General features: G+C 45.0%; 1 protein-coding gene across 6 annotated transcripts in view; it reads left to right on the top strand.

Annotated features, from left to right (window-relative positions):
* Aff3 (ALF transcription elongation factor 3) overlaps positions 1 to 23655 on the top strand; it is a 457478-nt gene that overhangs the window by 268139 nt on the left and 165684 nt on the right. For all 6 annotated transcript variants that reach the window (NM_001413892.1, XM_039083846.2, XM_039083844.2 and 3 more), the window contains one exon: positions 18279 to 18359. In NM_001413892.1, coding sequence (NP_001400821.1) covers positions 18279 to 18359 — 81 coding nt within the window. The remainder of the gene's footprint in view (positions 1 to 18278; positions 18360 to 23655) is intronic.

The following is a 23655-nucleotide window of genomic DNA, read 5'->3' as shown; positions in this document are numbered from 1 at the left end:
TATCAAATGCCTCAGAGCTGAGCCCACTCAAATTTTGGCTGGAGCCGACCAGTGGGCTCCAGCTGGAACTGTTCGTTGTACAGGCTGGAGTAAGAAAAAAATTATTTTAGCAGATTTTTGCTGTTGTTGTTGTTCTCCCTACAGCCCTTTGTCTGTGAGTCCAGAGCCCAAAGTGGGACAGTGGGAGGGGACCTCTCTCTCAAGCTTGAAACTCGGAGGCACAGGTGCAGGAGACAGGTGACTGCGTTTTGATTTTTGTCATTGCTTGTAAAACAGAACTGGGAAAGAGATTTCAGCAGGCCATAAAGCATACTCCACTACAAATGAGATATTAGCGTTAAAATTCTTGCATGTTGCTAAATATTTACCCAATACAGGGTTTCTGCCTTCTGCCAACCGGAAGCATTTTCTTGGCAAATGTGCCTCATCTGGATCTCTGGAATCTCTCTGCATTACTCCTCTAAGTACATAAACAACCATCTGTCTGCATGAGGTAAACAGACTGACCCCTATTCTTGAAAGAAAGAAAGAAAGGAAGGAAGGAAGAGAGAAAGAAAGAAAGAAAGAAAGAAAGTCTTTGTTTTAAATTTGAATTTGTTTTAAATTTAAATTTCTTGAAAATTTCCCAAAATAATCCCGACTCTGCTTGCTGTTTGCCGCCAAAGCGAACAATTCTGAGAGACTTCAGCAACATAGAACCTGTTCCTTTTTCTCCCAGTGTGATCTGAAGCCAGTCTGAGAATTGCATACCCAGCAGTCCTCCCCCTTTTTCTCATATCTCTTGGGTACATTATTTTACTGTCCTTCTGTAGGAGCTTGATATTTTTAAAGTGTCACATTCGTCTTGAACTTTATGCTGTGTGGAACCAGAGTTCTGTCAGCTACCCTGTAATAAAGTTGGGTATTGATTAAATTCCTTCTAGGTGTTAGCTGATAGATTCACTGGGGGAAGGGAGGCTGCTTGAGGTGTTTGGATGCCTTCAAGGATTTTGCTTGCAATCCTTGGAAACAACCATACTGGGAAACTAAATCAGCAGTGTGTTCTCGCGACTCCAAACTCCTCAGTAGTTTTCCCAACCTGAGAGAAGGAAAATCTGCTGTGGGGACCCAGCACTCCACACTAGGTTCCAGATCTAACACTTAGAGTTCAGCTCCACTCTGACCACTGAGACCTCCCACCCCGTACCCTGTGTTGGTTGCAGCGCAGCACAGGAAGAATGCCAGAAATGAGAGAAACAGCAGTGTTGAAGTCCGGCACTCGCCTGTAACTATCCTTAAAAGTTCACTCCACAATTTTCAAAGGAGCACCTCACTAAGCCAGACACTGGGGACTGGGCCATAAACAACTTGAGAATGTTACTATGTTGCCACTTAGTAGAATGAGCGCTGCTAACTAAGTGATCTAACTGAGAAGCGGGTAGGGGTGGGGTCTAAAACTACCCGATCCCTGATGTGCCTGCTTTGTACTTGAGTGTTGGGAAAAGAAGGTAGAGGGGAGCTGTTTCCTGAGCAGTGTGGTTCTTAAGGTGAGATTCGAAGGGAAACTGGTCAGGTGGACATCGTCTGAGGAAAGCCTGCAGGTGGGATTTTCTCCCGTGGAAGAGCAATAGGAGGCCAAAAGCTTAGACCCTTTGATTCAGGGATTCCTTCCAATTAAACTGACCCGGGATAGCAAGCGGACATGCTGGGAACGGTGCCTGTCAATGTTTAATCTGCCTCAGGACTACTGACCCTTCCCTTCTTCCCTACCCTACCATGCCTATACGCAGCATCTTTTGTGACAACCGGTTGACACAGAATGACATGGAGACTAAAACCTTAACTTTCTCAGGCAGAAAGAAATTTAAAATCAAGGCAAGATGTTTGACTCTTGGAGTAGAATGGTATTAGACTTAACAACATTACTTCAGGCCTGTTAGAATACAGTTTCTTAATTGCCATCATACCTCACAGGTGGAGAAGAAAGAAGGCGTTGTCAAAGGTCAGGTGAGGTTAACGGGACAGAACCTGAAAACAAGGGCCTTGTGACTGGCCCACCCTGCCTATGCTCTCCTTTCATGGAATTCACAGAGGAGAAGCCAGATCTCCAGTAAGCAAAGTGCATCGCATGGCCAGGCGCCGAGTAGGGTAGCCTGGCTCCAACTGTTCTTCATACCCCTGCCACTAGGCCCACACCTGCAGACTCCTGTCTTCCTGGCTTTCTCTTTTATCTTCGTTATATTTCATGAAGGGTCAGAGAGGAAGAGAGCCTAGATTACCTGTGGGAGAATCTCTTGGCACTGCATCCGTACTAAGTGAGTCTGTTCAACATTCAGAACCATGTCTGTGCTAGCTATGCAGACTCTTACGGCCCACAAAACTTAGATGTTCCTACCGGTCTTTTACAAGCTGAGAGAAGATGAAGCCGTTTCCGTTCAGATGTTCTGCAAAGCGACACTGCAGCAGAGGCAGCCTACCCTGCTCTGTATCAGGCATCCTTGTATGAAGGGTTGGAAACGTGTCACTCCCCTTCCGAGCCGTTCATGGCTTCCGTAGCTCTGAGACCAGAATCAAGGGGTCCTTGCTCCAAACCCCGTGTTGCTGCTGTGTTTCTGTTGCGTGATTCTTTCTCTGAGGCCTTTCAGGTATTTGGAAGAGCCACACTTTTAGGGTACAAATTGCAATATTAAGCCAGATAAAACTTAACTTGCTTCCTTGGACGTTTGGCTGCTCTACTGTTGGTGTGCATCACCTGGGCCAACCGTCTTTCCTCAACGAGGTGCACTGGCCTGGGCAGCAGATCTGAGAGACCTCACTGCTCACAGCTGAATCTTATTGCCTCTCAAGCTGTGACCTGGGGACCCCCTTTCTATTCCTGTTTTATCTGCCTGGAAGCCACAGTGCATCCTCCAGCCCCACCATGTGCAGGGTCACACCGTGGATGCTCAGCCTCCCCACAAGCCGCTGTACCTCCTCTCCCTGCCGTCTGCCTAAGTCTCTCTCCTAACCGTTCTGCATGTATCTGCAGAGCATGTATCTGCAGGTCATCCTTCCCTGTTCGCATCTTTAGACAGGAATCTCTGCCGGAACGAAACCTGCCTCCAACGTGTGACTCACTGATAGCTGGGGACGTATATTCCTTGTTGCTGTTTGATGAATACTTGGGAATTTAGGAAGCTAATGGCACATTTTGCCAGTTGGGTCACTGTGTATTTTCCATACGATGCATAAACAGAAGGAACTCATGGTGTAAAAAATGAACCAAAAAAAAAAAAAAAGAGTTGAGAGAAAAAAATTAAAATAGTCAACTTGGTAAGTGCAGAGTATTGTGAATCCATTATTGCCATGACAGAGTTGCAGAACACTTTGGCACCCCAAAAGGTCAAACAGGTGTAGGTGCACATGCTTATGCATGTGTCTGTTTGGAGGTTTGGGATGTCTTGTTTTCTATCTTCAGACAGATTAAGAACAAAAGTCCTGCCACCTCTGGTCTCCGCTGGGTCACTTGGTGCCTGACACCATGCTGGGTCTCCGGGAGACAATCACCTTCATCTTAACAAGGGCTCAACAGGAACATTGCTATGGTGTTCTGTTTATGCTTTCATTACACCAAATATGCTTAGAAATCGGTGTCTCTGATTCAACATGAGGTCTGCCACTAGGCAGTGAGAAGTGTGCCTGTCACGTGCTTTTATAACTGCGAGACACGGAAAAGCGCTCAGCCTGCCACCCAGCAGTAAAATTCTATTACTCACCCTTTTCCTCGAAAGTTGTTGTTTTTTTCTTCCAAGTTCCTTACTCATTTTTACATTTGAGTTCCTCCTCCTATATGAATACCATGGAAAATACATAATGGTTCAAATGGTAAAACAGGCCATTAATTTCCTGTTGTTCTCGGTGCGTTCTTTAAACAACCCTATGAAAAAACATGTATTCCTGCTTCAAAATACACAAGGGTATGAATGAATATTTCATAACTAAGAAGGGACTATCCAATAAATATGGTATATTGGTAATTAAGGGCAAAGTTAAAACAGCAGCTAAAAGATCTTTTCCCCGTAAGATTGGGAGAACATGAAAAGTGTCCTTTGAGGAAAGCATTAGAATGGTTAGAAAGAGGGGCCATTTGTGAAGATGTACAGTGTCAAGATATAAGTTGATAAAGGAAAGCTTTGGTAACATATTAAAATTATAAATATTTGTACCATTTGGACTAGAAATTATCTTAGGGAAATAATTCTAATGAAGAATACAGAAGTGCAAATAGGTACAGGCACGGGGATTTTTTTTCCAAAGTGTCATTTGTAGTAATGAAGAAATATCCACAATTCCATGGGAATAAACAAAGAGCATGCCCTGCAGACAGCGAGGTGGTTTTTGCAGCCCCTAAGAAGGAAATGTTTGTATATGATACTGTGAAATAAATTTATATATTATTTGACATGCAGTCAAAGAAAGAATGTCACCCAACAGTGTGACCTCATTAAAAATATGTGTATGAGAAGTTAGGAGGGCTTGCCGTATGACCCTGAGGACCAAAGCTTGGATCCTAGCACCCACCTAACAAACCAGGCATTACACACACTGCTCCGACCCCAGCCTTATGGGGGCTGAGTCAGAGGATCACTCAGATGGGGACTTGCTAGCTTCCAGCCTAGCTGAGAAAATGCAAACTCCAGGTTTGGAGAGGCGCTCTCTCAAAGGACTAAGTAGAAGAGGATGGTAGAGGATGCCCGGCACCTTCTTCTGACCCCACACACAGACACAGGCTCCAACACCAGCACACACATGTTCATACTCCCACACACGGACACATACAAATTGACACATGAATCTACATATATGCATCCTGTATGTGACTTTCATGTTAGTATATTCACATAGAGGGTGGATAGTAGCCAGTGTTTAACCCTCCTCGCTGTAGACTTTGTAGATGCTAATATCCTAGAGGGTTTCCACACTGCCACACTTAGCATTTGTACAATGTTTTGCTTTTAAATAAAATCATAATTTATCCAAGCAGAAAAAGTACCGTGAAGATATTGTTTAATTAAATTAAAAGAGTGAACGCTTATGAGCTAAAACAGCCCAGGTATCCTGTGTGAAATTAAAAATGCCATCAAGTCAGGAATAGAGACAAACACACACAAAACTGTTAAGTCAGGACCGCCCACCCCATGGGGCTCAACTAAAGTCATTGGGTATGTGCGCTCCAGGCCTGGGATCCCCAGCGCTCAGCTCATCCTCACTTGAGATGCTAAATGTTCCTGAGAAAAGCAGCTTAGCGATTGACAAGAAGGCCTGTGTACTGATGCATGGTTAGATTAATGCTGTCTTCCCTGACTCGTCGGTTTAAAAGTAATTGTCGTTAGTGCAAAAAACAAGGTGTGACGTTATGGTATATGCACTTACCCATGTTTCTCACTCAGGCTCCTTCGTCCCATCTCCCCGAAACCCGCCCTCTCCCCGCCCTAACAGTTCCCATCTGCTTCTGTGCCCGTGGGTACATGCGTTAGACCTGGAGTCTGTATGTGTAAGAAAATACCATGAATTATCTTTTTAGCTTTTTTTCTCTTGCTCTGCAGCTTTGGTTACGAATTCAGGCTTATATTGAATAAGAACAGAGAGTGTCTGCCTCCTGCTTTCAGGGGAAACATTTCCCGTTGAGCATAGGTTTGTTACATACAGTGCTTCATGTGTTAGGGTGTGCTCCATGCCCCTGTTTCTTGGGCACTTGTATCATACAGGAATGCTGACCGCTGCCGAAGGCATTCTCGACATCTACGACGACGATCCTACAGTCTCTGCTCGTATGTAGTATTACAGTCATTGACTTGTACGTGTTGACCCACTGTGAAACACGGTTTTAATAGTCATGGTGTTATTGTGCGTGATACGGCCTTGGGTTGTATTACAGAATGCTACACGGCACAGTATAATGCATTTTGTCTGCCCCCTTCAGTACCTACACTTCCTAGGAGTGGGAAGCCTTTCTCTTGTGTTACAGGTTATATTCTAAGCCTGGCCGCGGTGAGCATTCAGTGTAGGCCCAGTTGAATGCACTAAGCGTCCTCGTAGAAACCGAGCTGATGGGCTCTGCTGAGTCGTCCTGCTTCTCGGTACAGGCCTCACCTCACGAGAGGAGACGTCACTACTGTCAGGAAGAAGGTCTGTGAGATCTGCACACTCCACCTTCTCTTGTAGTTTGTCCATCCTTCATGCCTTCTTCTATAGGACAGTCTCTGTGAGAGCTCTGTTGTTTGCCTTTTCCCTAAGATAGTTTCCTCTCTTTATCCTAGTTTATTCACTTTACATCCCAATAGCATCCCTCCTCCCTCCTCTCCTCCTAGTCCCGCCCTTCCAAATCCCTCCACCCATGGCTCCCTCCCTTTCTCCTCAGAGGAGAGTCCCCCTTGGGTACCACCTCACCCTGGGGCACCTTGTCCTGGTATGGCTAGGCACATCCTCTCCCACTGCAGCTCAGGTAACCATGGACTTTTTTACTTCAATGACGGGGTAATCCCCTTTTACCTTTGTTTTTCAGCATATGCCTTGCATGGCTTTGAAAATTCGATCCTCTATGATTGTAAGCCTAGTTTTCTTCTAATAAAAGTAGTTGGTTTGGGCTGTGCCTGTCAATCCCAGCACTCCGGAAGACAGAGTTGGAAGGATTGCACGTAGCACAGGGAGCCCTCAGAAACAGACCAGCGATAAACCAAACCAACCTTGGTTGCCCTTTGTCTGTGCTCTGACTGCCACCCTGACATCTTGTTTCAGATAGGGGATCTCTTGAAAGGAGCCATTGAGTCTCCTTCATTCCCCTTTTAAGCACACTGCCCTCATGCTTTTAAAAAGGGAAAAGAAGGGCTGGAGAGATGGCTTAGTGGTTAAGAGCACTGACTGCTCCTCCAGAGGTCCTGAGTTCAATTCCCAGCAACCACATGGTGACTCACAACCATCTGTAATGGGGTCTGATGCCCTCTTCTGGTGTGTCTGAAGACCGATACAGTGTACTCATATGTAATAAATAAATCTTAAAAAAAAAAAAAAGGAGGAAAAGAAACGTGGGTCTTATAAACGCCAAACGACTCTGTCCCCTAGAGGTTGGATGGCTGCTGGTGTCGGCTGTCCTTCTGGTGGTGTTTCCTATTTCCCACGAAGCCACCCTGCCTTTACCCTTCATCCCTGAGACTGACGGACATTCCTCTTGAGCCGGACTGCCTGTGCTGTTCAGTGATGCACTCTCCTCTAGTGTTTGAATAAAGTTAGCCCAGTAAGATCCCCCCACCATCCGCCATTTTGTCTTTGGCAGTTTCACCAAGGTCCAAAAATACTAAAGGAGTGAGTAACTCTAGTCATACTCTAGTCATACTGTTCTGAGTCACATGTCAAAACCTCTCCTGCCCTGCTCCAGGCCTCCTGAATCAGGAGTCTCCCTTGTGTCACATGTATTCAACCTGTGTACACGACCTGCCTGCTGATTGCTCATAGACTCTGTTGGTTACCACAGCCTACCACTACCCTGTCCCAACGCATAGCTAACTAAGATGGGGAAGCTCTGCAAGTCTGTGGACACATGCAGAAGGATAAACACAGTTGTATGTAAGATGTCAGGCATTTCTGGCGATCTTGAAAGGCGTCCCCTGCAAGTAATGGAGTCTCTTATAAACAAAAGCCAGAATAGTCAAAAGGATCCTAGCTGGGAGATGTCTGAAGGGGATGGGTGTGGGCCATGGGCAGGACCGGCCTCACTCTCTATCTTTGAGTAAGAAGTCCCCCACTTTGGAGCCATACTCACAGCTTTTCTCCTGGTCCTGGTGACCCAGGTTTGCTTTGTACAGCCTTGCCTGCCCTGCTCTGTCTAGGACACCTGCCCTGAAATTCAGGGCAATTACCTTTTACTGCTGTGCTCACAGCCTGCCCGACATCCCCTGCAGAAGAGAGCTTAGGGTGGTAGCTACCTGGTGCTGTGCCAGGCATTGTCCTTAAGCCCGAAGCTGACGCTCTGAACTCCTTTACATGATAAGCCAGTTCTTAAAAGATGGTGGACCCTGCTTACCCTTTGAGGAAACTCTAGACACAAAGGCACCCTTCTGTTTGTGCACAAGGCTTCTCCAGCGAGGGAGTGGGGAGGCAAATTATTGTTTAATAAGCATTCTTTTATTATGCCTTTTATTTGACTATGAATAATTTACCAGTTAAATATTAAATAATTAACCGAGTAAAATAGATTAAAAAAACAAACTCATAAATGCCTTCTTTATTTATCCTCTCCCTTTGCAAGGCCCAAGCCAAAAGCTGCCAACAGTAATTATAAAGTTAGTATTGCAGCGATAAATCTTAGGGGCTGAGTACCTACTGTGTGCCAGACATTTGAGATTCTTTGTATACCTGTCACTATTTCTATCAATCCTTTAGCTACGGCTAATATCATTTTGGATATGACAATAGCAATAGTAGGGGGCGGGGGACTATTCTTTTGAGATCATCCTGCTGGTTTGTGGCAGGGCCAGTAGTATACAAGGAATCGTACGCCATCCCTGGCCCTGTGTTTCAAACCCTTCTGCTTCTCTGTGACTGATTGATGCAGGAGTTTGACAAGTGGATTTTTCCCAGCATGCTTATGGAAAGGGAATAAAAAACATTGCCAAAAGCTCACCCTCTTTCCCTCCCTTGGCCCCCATGATCTTCCTGCCTATTCAGGGTAATGCTGTCTTTTCCTTTAGCTGTGTTACCCAAGAGCAGCTTGATGGCTGCAAACCACAGGTCAGAGATTAATTAAAGCTCTAGGTGTCTATCAGGAGATGTTCATGCTTTCACCAAAAGGTCTCGGGCAAGTCAAAGCTAAGGGGATGGCAGCACAGTCAATGCTGTGACCTTTGCCCTCAGAGTTGCCTGCCTGGATCTGATGTGGTTCTTAGAAACAGCCCAGAGGAGACAAGCCTATGTTTAGAATTTTGGAAATACCCGCCCCCTGCCCCCGGGTTCCTCAGATACTTATTATGTTGACTTAAATCTCTTTTTAATTTAAAATTAGGCCAACTACTGTATCTCATCAGGAGCACAGACTTGAGGCCAACGGTGTGTGGTTTGCAGCCCAGGGATAGAGGAGCTGCCCCGCCCCCCGGGGGCTTTCACAGGAGTCGCCAGCCCCGCAGCCTTGCACCCCGCAGCAGACTTAAATTATGAGGACCCAACTTAAATTCTTCTACTTTAACATTTTAATCCACTGAGAGTTATAAAAACAGCCCCTTGACTGAGGGATGGGAATTGTGGTATGTTCTACACACAAGTAGTAAAAATGACTTACAAAGACATGTGGATTTAAAATTAAAATTTTTTAAAATGTATTTTTTTTAATTATCTCAGTTTCTGAGTAATATAAGGGCTCCTTTAACTGGAGAGTACTAGAGAGTGAAAAGGGCCTCTTCTGTGTTCCTACCCCTCAAAGACACAACTGCACCTACACAATGCTTCCTTTCAAAAAGCCCAAAACTAGGTACTTAACATGAAAATAAAATTTGGAGGTCCCATCTTGACTTTCCGTGGAGAACCCTGAATTTCCGGAGATAGCTCAAGGCCGTCCAAGTGAGGTTTTCATGCTGTGGCCTCGGCTAAGACGCAGACACACCATGCAGCTCTACGTCCCCTCGGTGTCCCTGTCTGCAGGACTTCTGGGTTCTGCATCTCTCCTTCTGTGAAGACTGCATGGCATGTTCTTTCTGCAACCCATTCCGATGATCTGCACTGAGTTTTATCCCTTGATGGGTCACCTCACTGAGGGCACAGCCCTGCCATTGCAGTTAATTGGCTGAATTAGCATCCTACTCTGAGATCTCCCCATCCAAGGAGCCATCCATGATCAACCATCCACTGATGGAAGATATCCAGAGAAGGGATGGCATGCATAGTGAGCAGTAAAACCTCTCTCTCGCTCGCTCGCTCTCGCTCTCGCTCTCTCGCTCTGTGTGTGTGTGTGTGTGTGTGTGTGTCTGACTCTTTCTCTTCTCTGTCTGTCTGTCTCTGTCTCTCTGTCTTTCTCTCTTTCTCTGACTCTCTCTCTCTCTCCCTCTGACTCTCTCTGTCTCTCTGACTCTCTCTCTCTTTCTCTGACTCTCTCTCTGACTCTCTGTCTGTCTCTGTCTGTCTCTCTGTCTCTGTCTGTCTCTCTGTCTCTGTCTCTCTGTCTCTCTCTCTCTCAGCACAGTCTGTCGGTAGATGGTTGACCGTGTATGAGAACATGGTACACAGAGTTGATGCACATACTATGACACTTTATATGAGGAAGAGTCTGCAGATGTGGGTGGGTCTTAGTCTTAGGACAATTTCCCCTTAATACCAAAGGATGCGAGTGCAGCTCCTGGGATTCTTGGTTACTTTGTTCACGTTGGCTTTGTTCCATTAAGAAAACATCAGTCTTACCAGTTCTGTCAACCTTTGGAGTTTGTGTTGAATGCTCTTTTTCAGGCTGATCCCACTGAACTGCCTCATTCTACCCCCTGGTGTCCAAGCAGCTTCACTAGAATCAGAGCCTGCAGTGAGATCAAATGCACTGTTCCTTGCTCACCAAGCCCAAACCCTTCTACTACAGGCCAGTAGCCGTAGGATATCTTTGCATTTCTGTTCTTGGCTATGACTTTCTTACCATAAACAGAGCCAGCTAGTCTTGATGTCTATCCCTGGAGTTTACACACAGAGGCCAGTGCCTGTCTTTCCCTCAGGCACCACGTGTAGATTGGTGGTTAGCACATACCCTTCCAATACACCAGGGAGAAAGCATTGCTCTGTCGTCTCTTATTCCCAGACTGCGCCCCCCACCCCAAGTCCAAAATCTGCAGAAATACTGTCCCCTTCCAAAGAGGGCAGTGCTCCTGTGAGCCGCCGGCATGGAGGAGATTGGAAGGTTAATGAAATTATCGTGTTCTGATGGTGGTGACACTGACCTGAGAGGAATGTCACAGCATGAGTGATACCTGTGAAATGACTGAAAATCTAGGTGGTAATTCTGTTATGGAAACTGAAAATGAAGTCCCGCTCTGTCTACGGCCATCAGCACCACACACAAATGGCAGCTGCAGCATTTAACCTTGTCGTTCCCGGGCTACGCCATTCCTGGCAGAGGTCAGCTATGGCCCTACTTAGAAAATAATCTGTTTCTGAGAATAAAGCTGTAGTCAGTTGGCCACCCTGTGAAGATGGCCACCGGTTGATCTGTCCCTCCTACCTGTTTTCTCCCACCCTGCCTTCCCTTTCCCATGTTAATGTCTTTTTACTTTGTGAGTAGGCTGTTTTAACCAGGGTCATCTACTTGACCATGCATGTGACCCCAGACAGGGGAGCACGGTGGGGTCATGGTGGTGGGGTGGGGAATCTGAACCTAAAGGCTCTCCCATCTGAGAATCTAGCAGTGGGGATTCCTTTTCACAGGGAGAGATAGGAGAACCCTATAAGCTCCGTCCCTATCCATGAATGGCTCTTGCCAGGTCTTGGGTTGTGAAGCTTCACGTAGGCTTCTATAGCTCCTACAGAGTTTCTGGTTGCAATGTCTGTGTCATAAAAGGGTTTGATCACGGATTCGTATACACAAGGGTTTGCATAGTACATTAGGATTCTTTGTGATCCAGGTTTAGGCTTCCCCAGTGGGGTCCTGAAATATCTCACCAGTGGATAAAGGGGACCTGCTGTAAATAAAGCAGAGTATCAAAGAAGAGCCAATCAATATCGGGAATGTGGATGGGGTTGGAGACATTGGATGCAGGGGGCAAGAATCTTTGTCCTTGACACAAAACTACATTCTTCTCTGTAAAAAAGGTAATATAAGTCAAGCTGAGGCTACTTTATTATTTGTTAGTTTATTTCTTAACTTTTATATAGTATGTTTTGATCATATTTTCCATCCCCAAACTCCTCCCACCCTTCCACCCACCCAACTTCATGTTCTTCCTCTCTCTTTTTTAAAAAATATTTATTTATTTATTATGTATACATCATACAGCTTTCTGTCTGCATGTGTGCCTGCAGGCCAGAAGATGACCCCAGATCTCATTATAGATGGTTGTGAGCTACCATGTGGTTGCTGGGAATTGAACTCAGGACCTTTGGAAGAGCAGTCAGTGCTCTTAACCACTGAGCCATCTCTCCAGCCCCTCTTCTTCTCTCTTAAAAGCAAACAAAAAGAGCATGCATGCGTGCGAGCACACACACACACACACACACACACACGCACGCACGCATGCACGCACACACACATGCATGCACACACACACAAGTTCGTTTTGTGTTGGGTAATATTCCTGAGCGTGAGGCATGCCCAGAAGTACAACTGATGAAACCAGTTCCACTCCATTGAGAACTCACTTTCTCTCTCTCAGCAGCCATCAGTCACAAGTAGCTTCTTGGTTACAGTGGAACTTTGCTCCTATTTCCCCTCCCCATGCTAGGATTCCATCTTGTCTGACCTTGTTCTGGTCGTGTGTCTCCTATCTCAGTCTCTGAGTTCAAATGTGCATCAGCCCTGCTGTGTCTGGAAACACTGTTTCCTTCTAGTTATACACCGCCTCTGATTGTTACAATATGTCTGCCTCCGGTCCACACCGATCCCTGCTCCTGCCGGGAGGGGATTGGTAAGTACATCTTTAGGGCTGGGTGCTCCAAAGCCTCCCACCCTCTGCACATTGTCGAGCTGTGCATCTTCACGCTAACTACCTTTTCCTTAAAGGAGTGTCTCTGGTTAGGGTTCAGCAATGCACTGACCTACCCGTACAGCAATAAGTGGTTAGGAATCGTTTTATCCATATGGTCGTTTAGCAGGGCCCATGGCCTATCTAGTCTCAGGTCCTTGGCCTCATTAACAGTGTCAAGTATGGGCTCCATCTTGTGGGACAGGCCTTAAATCCAGCCATCAGATAGTTGGTTGCTTGCTCGGCGTTTGTACCACTATTGCCCCAGCAGATCTACCTGGCTTCCAGGTCACCGTTACAGGTTGCAGACATTGTAGCTGACAAAACTGAAGTTCACTCTTCTCCTCTGGTAGTTTGTGTACATAGTACCTTCTAGTAGCAGGAGTGCTAGTTAGCAAGGGTGAAGCTTCTCTTTGAGCACCAGCTTGATTTCTTGATGTAAGTATTCCAGTGTCTTGGGCAGTAGGATCATGTTGAACAGTGGTGATCTCCTGCAATGTATGTGGGGCAGAAGAATCTCTGCTCACATTGTAAATCAGTACCAAGAATAAATTTCAACTGAAAGCTTTTCTATCAGGTCTCAATTACTTAATTACTTCATTCACTTCGCCAGCTCCTGTTATTTTGTCACAGATACGTTCATGTCAGAAAACCCAGGGACCTTTCTTCAAAAATTAAGTGCAAATCACCCTTATGAATCATAATTCTTTGAATAACTTCAGTCCCAGGAACATGTAATTTGTATAAATAATTGCTAAGCAAACTACAGATTACATGTGAATGATGCCTCATTCTGTTACTTGTAAAACAAACACGCTTTGTCATATTTTCTCGTGTCTTAGGCTTCCTCCATCTAAAGCTCAGGAACAAATTATGTTCCTCATTTTAGAGGCAAGAATTCAGACCCAGTGTGATATTGATCCGTGCTATCCTTGATGAATGCTTGAACTGGGGCACTATGCTATGTTATTGCCTGCGTTATCTGATTTAATCTTTGGGCCTGATTGGGGAATGATGCTCCCATTCCCTCTGCTTCAAGATACCACAGCTGAGGTCCAACTGATACTAAACTTGAGAACTTGAAATTACTGTAGTGCACCGAGCTATGACTATGCTTGCTAAGCCAGGAAGTGAGAAGAGAGATAGAGATGTCGGTCTGCCCCTGGGTTTCTTACACTACCTTAGTGAATAGTTTCAATAAATGCAAAGCACTTCTCATAAAGCCGTTGCACGTTATAACACACAGCATTTTATACTTGCATTATGTTAGAAAACTTAAATAGTTCATAAAAAAATTCATGTTTTTGGAAATTACTATATCCTTGGGAGTTCCGTGCAACGATGTCCACCTTCACTCCTCATTTATGTGCTTGGTAAGACTTGTGAGATGGATAAATCCCATTGAAATGCAGAACAGTGCTTAAATCAGTATTAGCAAGAAAGTTTACATTGACATGTGGATGTTCAGCTCAACTCCCTTCTAGGGAGGATTCACTATGAAAATGCTCTAGCCAACACACACACACACACACACACACACACACACACACACAGAGAGAGAGAGAGAGAGAGAGAGAGAGAGAGAGAGAGAGCTCCTTTGCCTCAGAGAGACTTGCAGCCCTTCTTTAAGGTATTAAGTTTAATGTATCTAAGCATCCTGGTGAAAGGTTATTAGGATTCTCGTTGGTTAATTCTGTTGAGTAACACAGGACCTCTTGAAAGAAGGTGTCAATGTCTCCTGAGTGTATATATTCAGCATGGAAGGAAAGCATCAGGAGAGGTGAAGCCTAGGTATAGGTTGAGGAGTGTACTTTTAACACTGTAACACAGAATAGATCCCGAGAGTCGGTGGAGTCAGCGCTCTGAATGAGCCTGGGGAAGGGGCTCTCACATGATACTGGGATCAGGGGAACACGAGCAAAGGCACAGAACCCTCACGGATGCTGATGAGAGCATTGGGAACGGGCACTCGTCCAAGCCAGGCACTTAGTAAACCAAGAGACTCACTCGTCTGTGCGTATTACAGGGTAGTAAGTGGAGTGGGACTGGCTTGGGTCCCTTTATGTCGCTCTCACACGTGAGGCTTAGAGCTCCGAAGGCAAGTGTACTGGAATGAGAATAAGATCCTAGAGTTGATGTGGGGCGACACGGGGCCACGCTGTGCCTGTGACGTGGATGAAGCAATCGAGTAGATAAATCTTGGCGCTCTGTTGTGTGCAGCTTTTGCCATCCCACCTATGTTCCAGAACAACCCCTCTACCAGCCCCCACCCAGCTTCGCTCGAATCCACAGATAAAAGACACACACACAGTTGTTCCTTTTCAACTTTCCTTTGGACACAATTGCTGGACTCTACTATCTCCCGCCTGGAAAAGGATGATGCACTTAACAACATTCTTATCTCCACACCTCCCACCAACCTTAAACCTTAGTTGTTAAGATACATCTAGTTCCTGCTAAACTCCCTGTCCACCCGCCTACAGAAGTGGCCACAGCCCCCCTCACTACCCTCCCCCTCCCCGAGACCTCGCATGGCTGCTTGGTTCTTCTTTCTCCAAAGCGTGGCGAACTTCTCTCTCCCTTTTACCGGTCTCTTTTCCTTCAGGGACCCGGAAGTCCTGCCTATTCCTTCCACCCAACAATACTGACAGATCAAGAACCAACTGGGGACCAGGACCTTAGCATCGGAACCGCCCCTGTCTCTAATGTGCAGTAGCGTCACCTTAGATGGGTGGGCATGAACGAGACCACTTGCATGGAACTATCACGAGCTGTTAGGCACCCTCCTCATCGGTGGTTGTCATAATCATTGTGCTTCTGTCACACGTGTGACAGAGGTTTGGAGCAGTGAGGTTTCTTGGCTAGCTTGTCACTCAGGACAAGTCATCTGGCATCCATACAGAAGGAGGACTGCTAGAACAGGAGGTTACTGAGCAGGATGAAATAATGTCATATTTTCTTAGTAGCTCAGGAAACATAAAGAAAGGAAAGGCAGGGACTCTGAAATTATATACTCCACTGTGATGTGCACTCAAAAATCCCCCAAACACACAGGCTTGATATTAAGTAGTGCGCCCATCCAATGGAGCAGCCCCTGCCTTTGGGCTCAGTGGGCATCTTCCAAGGTGAAGGAAAGATACCCTCAGGCTTGGCATCTGAAGGCTTCATTGGGAAGCGGGGAATGGGAGTGGATGAGAGGCAGCCCATGGATGCACAGAGCTCAGGGAGCCTTGGGTAGAACCTGGAAGGTCTTAAACGCACTGAGAGGCGGTAAGCCGTGCATGAACTTCAACAGTCCATTAGCCTGTTTGTGACTTGGTTTCCTCATCTGTAAAAGGGAGAAGTAATCATCCCTACCTTTGGGAGTTAGTAGAAGATTGTGCTAAAAAAAAATCATGCGGGGTTGGGGATTTAGCTCAGTGGTAGAGCGCTTGCCTAGCAAGCGCAAGGCCCTGGGCTCGGTCCCCAGCTCCGAAAAAAAGAAAAAGGAAAAAAAAGAAAAAAAAAATCATGCAAAAACATTTTCTATTGTAAATGCTTAATTAATGCAAGATGCTGTTGGACTGACAAAAGAGAAGCTTCTATAAGGATTACAAAGATTCTGGCTGGAAGAGTTAACAGATGTTGGTGCATGTAACCAGGACCTAAAACACAGAGGAGGAATAGCTTGTGGGGAAGAGACAACCAGTGGTGAGTTAGAATTGACTGGAGAGCGCCCATGTTAAGGGACTCAGTAGACTGATGCTGGCTATGCATTTGGGTAGCATATACATCAATGATCTCTAAAGCCACAGTAATTTAAAAAAGGCTTCCCTGGGATGTAGAAGGTATGTTGAACATGAGACACTCAAGGAATAGTCAGGAAGAAGGGAATGACTGAGGAAGAGAGGAGGTGGTGATGCCACGGAATTGGGATATTTAAGGCAGAGCTTCCTGAAGAAATGTGCACTGGAAGTAGCTTATTAGAGATGGTTCTCCTGAAAGGTGCATGATAGGCGAGTTGTGAGTTAGTTCATCAAGTATCTATTTCACTATCCTTAAAGTACATATGACAACACTCTATAGACTCCCATGTGTGTGAGCCTGCGTGTGTGTGTGTGCGTGCCTATGTGTGTATGTGAACATGTGTGTGTGCATGTGTGTGTGAGCGTGTGTGTGAGCATATATATATATGTGTGTGTGTACGTGTGTATGTGTGTATGTGTTTGTGTGCATGTGTGTGTGTATGTGTGGTTTGCAGCAAAATATGATTAAACAATACTTTTTAAAAATGGCAAGGAAAGGTGACTATTGGCATGAAATGTAGACATAACGAAGGTAAAGAAGAGATCAAGGTTTCTTAAGGGAAGAAGCCAAGGAGGGGAAAAGGTTAAAGTTAAATGGAGGATGACAGGATCTAGTTCCCAGGAAGAGGAGAGGGGCAGGGTCGAGGGGCAGATGGGGATCATACAAGGGGAAGGCAGCTTGCTCGATTGCCTTAAGGACCCACAGATTCGTCTTAAAGAACACTGACACTGAACTCTGGTTGTTGTTGGAGACATAACAGAGAAGAATTGGCCATTGTTAGAGCGTGAGAACCAAAAGGCCCAAGAGGGTCACAGACCATGGAAGTGGCGTCCAAAGAACATGGACGAGGGGGCAGGCTAGAGCCAGGGCGAAGAGCGTCCTCGCCAGCTAGAGGTCCTGGACTGGAAGTCAGCATCTCAGGGCTGTATTGCCACCTGTGCCTTCTCCTTTGTGGCCATTTGGATCAAAGAAAGCAAAACGAAGGGTACAGTGGACCTACAAGTGGTTATACCTTTCCGGAGGCTCTTAGAGAAGTCAGCTCATGTATCAGTTAGCTGAGTGGGGATAGGTATCAAATTTACAGAAATATTGGCTGTACTGACTTTTAAGTGGGAGAAATTGTAATTAGTTTATACTGTATTTATCTACTTTGACCCATAAAGAGTACATGGGCCAAACTGGATGGATAAAGAACTGTTTGCAAATAAAGCTACTGAGTAATTAGGATGGCCTCAGGGGTAATCAGACAGTCCCTAGTGGAGAAAAAGAAAAACTGGTTAAGGAAAATACTAAATGGTCAACACGACCCCCTTCTTCTATAGCTCAGGGGGCAGTGTCCATCAACGAGCATGAGACATATCAGTGTGCACAGACTCAGGTTGTGCTCCTATCACTGGCTTGTAGAATTTGGTGGTGCGATTTCTCTATATATGGCACGTATGTGACTGGTTTCTGTCATCCCCCACCCGCACCCCATTTCCTCTGAAGACTGCAACGATGGATGGAACTGACTGAGAACCCCTTCTTTATAACAGTTTGGACAATTCATCCTACAAGGAGCACTACAATTTCAGCTGTCTTAAGCACGCCTTCCAAAGCATTCCGTGAATCTCATGTAATGGCTCCAGCCTCTGTTTGTATGGCGTGGAGAATGGGACAGCCCTCTCTTTAAAGGTGTGGGGGGAGAGCCTGGAATTGTTCGTGAAAATGAGTTTCGAATTTCTTTTTGAATTCCCCCTACCCCTGTCACTCTGATGCCCCCTTGGAGCTATCTCTGCGTGCTGCTGACTTCGAGACTCTGTTTGAAAATGTTGTTTTTAATCCCACCTCTAGGAGATGACCTGGCTTCCTCCACTTTCCGCCATTCAAGCTCCTGCCAAGGTGGAACCAAGCAAGTTCCCATTCCCAAATAAGGTGAGCGTGTGTAGCACTGGAGAGTGAGTGCCCTGTGTTTGTGTAGATGTTTACTGCGGATGGTACATTGGCCCTTCATCGACTCTGCCCCTGTAAACCTTTCTGCCAGTAGCACGTGACTCTGGTCTCCAATGGTTTGTAAACTAGTTAGTATATGTCTTCATCGAGGTGGGCAGCAAGCTTGTGACCTTACACACTTCCGTGTCCTGCAAATTGTTTTATCTAGGTTGTCGGTTCTCAACCTTTCTAACACTGCAACCCTTCAATACAGTTCCTCATGTTGTGGTGATCCCTGCCCCCACAACCATGAAGTTGTTCCACTGCTACTTTAATAGCTGTCATTTTGCTACTGCGCTGAATCATAATGTATCTCCAGAAACAATTGGAAAACAACCTGTGCTTTTCCAATGGTCTTAGGCGCCCCCCGGGATAGGGCCACTTGACCCTCCAAATGGGTCATGAGCAGTTGAGAACCTCTGATCAGAGTGTTTGTGAGACTGAATAACATCTTGCCATCTCTTCACCCATTCAGTGAGATCTGGTGTCCACACAAACACCCCCAGAAAGCTGTTTTCAATGGTTAATCTTAAAATGAATGCCTTCGAGTTGAAGGCATGTAGTGTTTAACTTCCCTGGGTGTCATTTTACATTATACAGTTTCCTAAGATTTAAAAAGGATGTCTGTATCTTAAAAAAAAACAAACAAACAAACAAACAAAAAACTCAAGCCACAAGAGACACTTAAAGTCCAGTAAGCTTTCCGTGACTCCCCCAGCCATGTAACTATGTCCTCACTATCAAAGATCAAACTATACAGGTAGAAGGAAAGAAAAACAGGAAACTGACAGACTCCCAGCAAGTCTGTTTTCTACAGAAATATGCCTGCCTCTCTCTTCTCTTCTCCTCTCTCTCTCTCTCTCTCTCTCTCTCTCTCTCTGTCTCTGACCCTCCCTTCCTTTCCCTCTATACCCCCCCTTTCTTTCTTTCAAGCAAAGACTCAAACCTGGAGCCTCAGATCTGCAGCCTCTCACTGAGCCACAAGCCCAGCCTCCTAAGAGTTGCTTACATTTCTCTTAGCAAAAGTGCTTGGAGGACCTGAGTGACTGCATAGTAGCTCAGTGTTGGGTAGTGTGGATTTGCCTTGTTTTGTTTACTCTACTCTCATTGGTAGACAGACTGCTTATGACCTGTTACTATACTACAAACACCAGGACCACTAGCACTCTTTGTGAATGTCCCATTGTGTGCCCGTCATTGACTGTCCCCAATAAGGGCGGGGGTTATGACATGGATCCACTGGAAACTACATTCACACTTGGCTGTGTTTCAAGAACTCTTTTTATGCAATCCCAGGCAATGATTAATACTATCTAAGGCTTTATCATCATGCCTGCTCGATGGATGGAAAGTTGATATCTCCTTATTTTAATTTGCATTCCCTCAATTACCTCTAGCTTGAGCAATGGCTATTTCTCTTTGGGGATGGCCCATCCACATCCATGGCCACTTCATAAAAATGATTTGTAGTAACCGCTTTTATCTTACTCATTTGTCTAGTGTATATAATGGAATCGTTTTCTCACTTTATTTATGTGCCTTTTGTCTGAGAGAAGTATTAAATTTTTCTGTCAAAGGGAAGTAAATCCTCTTTTCCAACATTCTAACAAGGGTCTCTATTCTAATTTTAATATGTTTTTAGCTTTAAAGAAATGTGGGTTGGTGGGAGTAGCTTTCCTCTTTGTAGTGGCTAGTAAATTACTATAGCACTGTTCACACATTAGCCCATTTTTCTCCCGGGAATTTGAAGTTCCCTGTGTGTCAACATTGGAATTTATTTTAGGCCTGACTGGTTAGTTATATGCACACATACATTCATATACACAGACATGCACGCATGCATGCGTGCACACACACACATTTCTTAACATTGTAATGCTCTGCCTCAAAAATAGACAGGTTTTGGGTGGGAAGAAGAGAGAAAAACAGGTTTATAGAGTTCTTCAGTCAAGAATCAGAGAGTGAACAGCCCAGGTTTCATTAACACCACATAAGAAAGGAAGTCGCACGCCATGGGTGGGATTCTAAGCCAGACCTCTTTGAAGCGCTCAGACTTCGAGCTGAACAGCTTCTGTGACATCTATTCCTAGTGACATCTTGACACACTTAGAAGAAAATTAAAAACTATCACATTATATTCAGGTCCACGCATAATTTGACTTGAATCTATAACCATAACGTCATCAGACACTCCTTTCTTAAATACACACATCTATGACTGAAGTTACGGTGTGAGCAGGCTCATCCCAAGGTATATTCTGCCGTTACTGTCTCAAAATGGGTTCCGTTTTGCTCCATGTAAATACTCAAGTAGGACCTTAACTCCTGAGGTGAAACTGGAATATCAAACTACCAATGCAAAAATTTTATTTTGATAGCATTATTGAATTATAATTCACAAATGAAAATGTTTTGGAATGAGCCAGTAAAATGGTTCAGCAGGAAAAGGTGATTGCTGACAAGGCCCGATTCCCTGAGATCATCCCCTAAGATCCACAGAGAGAATTTAGTCTCCTGACTGCCAAGGGCACACCATGACAGGCATATGCAATGTGCACATATGTTTGCAGGAAAATATACACACATGCACCGCACGCATGCACAAAGATCTGCCTTCTTCCACATACTTTAAGTGCATGATAAAGTCAATATATTAACTGCAGTTGTATTTCTGATATAGTATGCTACATATCATTCATACCTATGATATATATGTATACATGTATGTCACATACTACATACATGGTACATTTATATAGGTCTATTATGTGGAATGTTACACATGTGTGTGTAAATATATGTGTAAGCGCACATGCTAAATGAAATAAGTCAAAACCAAAAGACGAATACAGTATTACCACTTAACGATTCTAAGTCTGTGTAGAATCTAGCATGGTCAGACCTACAGAAGCGAAGGATGGGATGGTGGGTTCCAGGGCTTGGAGTGGTCATGGAAGAATGAGACAAAAAGCGCGTGTATGTTAACAAAATGAACATGCTCCAAGTGACCTCACAGAAGATGACGCGCCTGTGAAAAATCCACATTTTAAAACAAATAGCTAAAAGTTACCTTTTTTTTTTTACTGAAAAAATACCATTATGTATTGAAAGGGCAGAGAATTCCAAACATGAATGAAAACTGTCCTCTTTGGGACCACTGTAGGGGTCATGAGACACTCACCTCTCAGTTGAGCATGTAAAAGACTTTGCTTGCAGGAGTGTGAGTGGTCTTATGAACACCCCCTCTTAGACGGCCTCCCTGAAATATATGATTATTGTGTCTTATGGTGGGATGAGTCTGTTTCTCTTCCGGCTTTTGCTGAAGCATTGATACACACATGTGTTATTTCTCACCACTCTGGGGGATGGGGCAGAGCCTTGAAGTCAGGTTCACTGACTGAAATCAGACTCGGGGCAGGACTCTAGTCTTTAAGGAATCTCTAAGGATGACTTGGTTTCTTCCTTTGCTGGGTTCTGGAAGGACCCTTGCTAAGATCCTTATTATCTTGTGTTCTCTGACTCCCTCTAGCACCCTCCTTTGTCTTATCAGGAATATTGAAATTATATTGATCCTCCCAATAACTCCTCCTTCAGAACCACTAGCCGAATTAGATCTATCACAGCCTTTTCCCCATGTGAGGTGGGATATTCCAGGCACTAGCAGCATTTTGAGGGTGGCAGGATTCTGCCTACCACAAAGGCAGTTATTAGTGTTTGCAGTGAACTCTCCTGCTTCTGTACTGCAGTGTAGACTGCGGTGCTGGGGTAGTGCACAGCCTGGCACGGGGAGGCAGGTGCTTCCGCACTGGCTCTGCTGACTACCAGTCCTAAGACTCTTCTCTCTGTGCCCCAATCTCAGCTAACTAATACCCTGACAGCTGGACAATGCCGCTGATTGATTAGACTATTCACGTTTGGATTGTTGAACTAGAACCGTGTATAGAATCTGAGGGGCAAAAAAATCTTCAAAATGCCTAGTAAACAATGGAATTAAGACCTCATTAAGATTAAAGGTGTCATCTGCTCTCCCAAAAGGAAAAGTCAATTTTACTCCACATACTGAACTTCTAGTGTCACTAATTTAATTAAACACTTCTGAGCATTTCTTCATTTTGCCTGAGTATTAAAAGATATATACCAAGCAAAGTCAGTTGGTAATGAACTTGGCTTTTGTTTCTGTCCTCTGAGGACTTGATTTGGAGTCACAGTTCCCTAGACAAACACCGCCCGGCATTTCTGCCCCATTCTTCAAATCTCAAAAGTAATTGGATTTGGTAAAGAAAACAATGCATGCCTCTCCTGTAAATTGGCTGCCATTCATTACCAGGTACTTCAGCCAAGAGAGAAGAAAAATGAATCTGCCCATCCCCTCCCCCCTCATTCTGCAGCCATCTCATAAGTCGAAATGCAAATGAAGAGCTGGAAGGTGTGCTATGCTTGCTGTTCTAGGTAGGGATGCACAACGAAACCCAGTGGTGTCTTGGGAGCCGTTTACGTGGTCAGGAGCGATAAGACTGGTGGACCAGCCCGCATCTGGAGCTATTCTTGCTGAGTGGTTTTGCAAAGCTCTATGTAGAATCCTAACACCATTCCTGAAATGAGAATCGGCTGCCATTTTCTTAATTCACTAGAAGGAGAGTGAGAACTAGCTTGTGTGGAAGGAAGCGCCTGGGGCTGGAAACCTTATCCCACATCTCCTCTGGGTAGCTGGCTCGCCTCACAACTCCAAAGGAGTTTGCAGGAAAGCTTCATGATTCACGTCACTTCAAAAGGAAACACTTGAATTAACTGTAAATTCTCTTTCGTCAACGTGAGTCTCATAGATACAGAATGAAGCAACACAGACTGCTTGGGGTAGCAAGATGCCTCCGCAGGCAAAGGCGTTTGCTGCCTAGAATGGGGACCCCAGCTCTAACCCCAAGACTCACATTGTAGAAGGGAACTGATTCGTACAAGTTAACCTCTGACCTTAGCACATCTGCCCTAGCAATATGCCCAAACACACCACACGCACGCACAGGCACACACACACACACACGATAGATAGGTAGGTAGATAGATAGATAGATAGATAGATAGATAGATAGATAGATAGATAGATAATATTTTATGAAAATTAAAATGACTGCTGAAATCGAGCAGTTTCCTGTGGTAGTTAGCTTCAGGAGCCACCTGAAAAATGCCTGTTATTTCTTATTTCTGGCTTTTGGTAATCCCAGCAATGAGCTGATAGACACAT

This window comes from Rattus norvegicus, chromosome 9, assembly GCF_036323735.1.
Source record: "Rattus norvegicus strain BN/NHsdMcwi chromosome 9, GRCr8, whole genome shotgun sequence".
NCBI classification, from domain to species: domain Eukaryota; kingdom Metazoa; phylum Chordata; class Mammalia; order Rodentia; family Muridae; genus Rattus; species Rattus norvegicus.
Note: the sequence above shows the minus strand (reverse complement) of the source record. Positions and strands in the feature narration are given on the sequence as shown.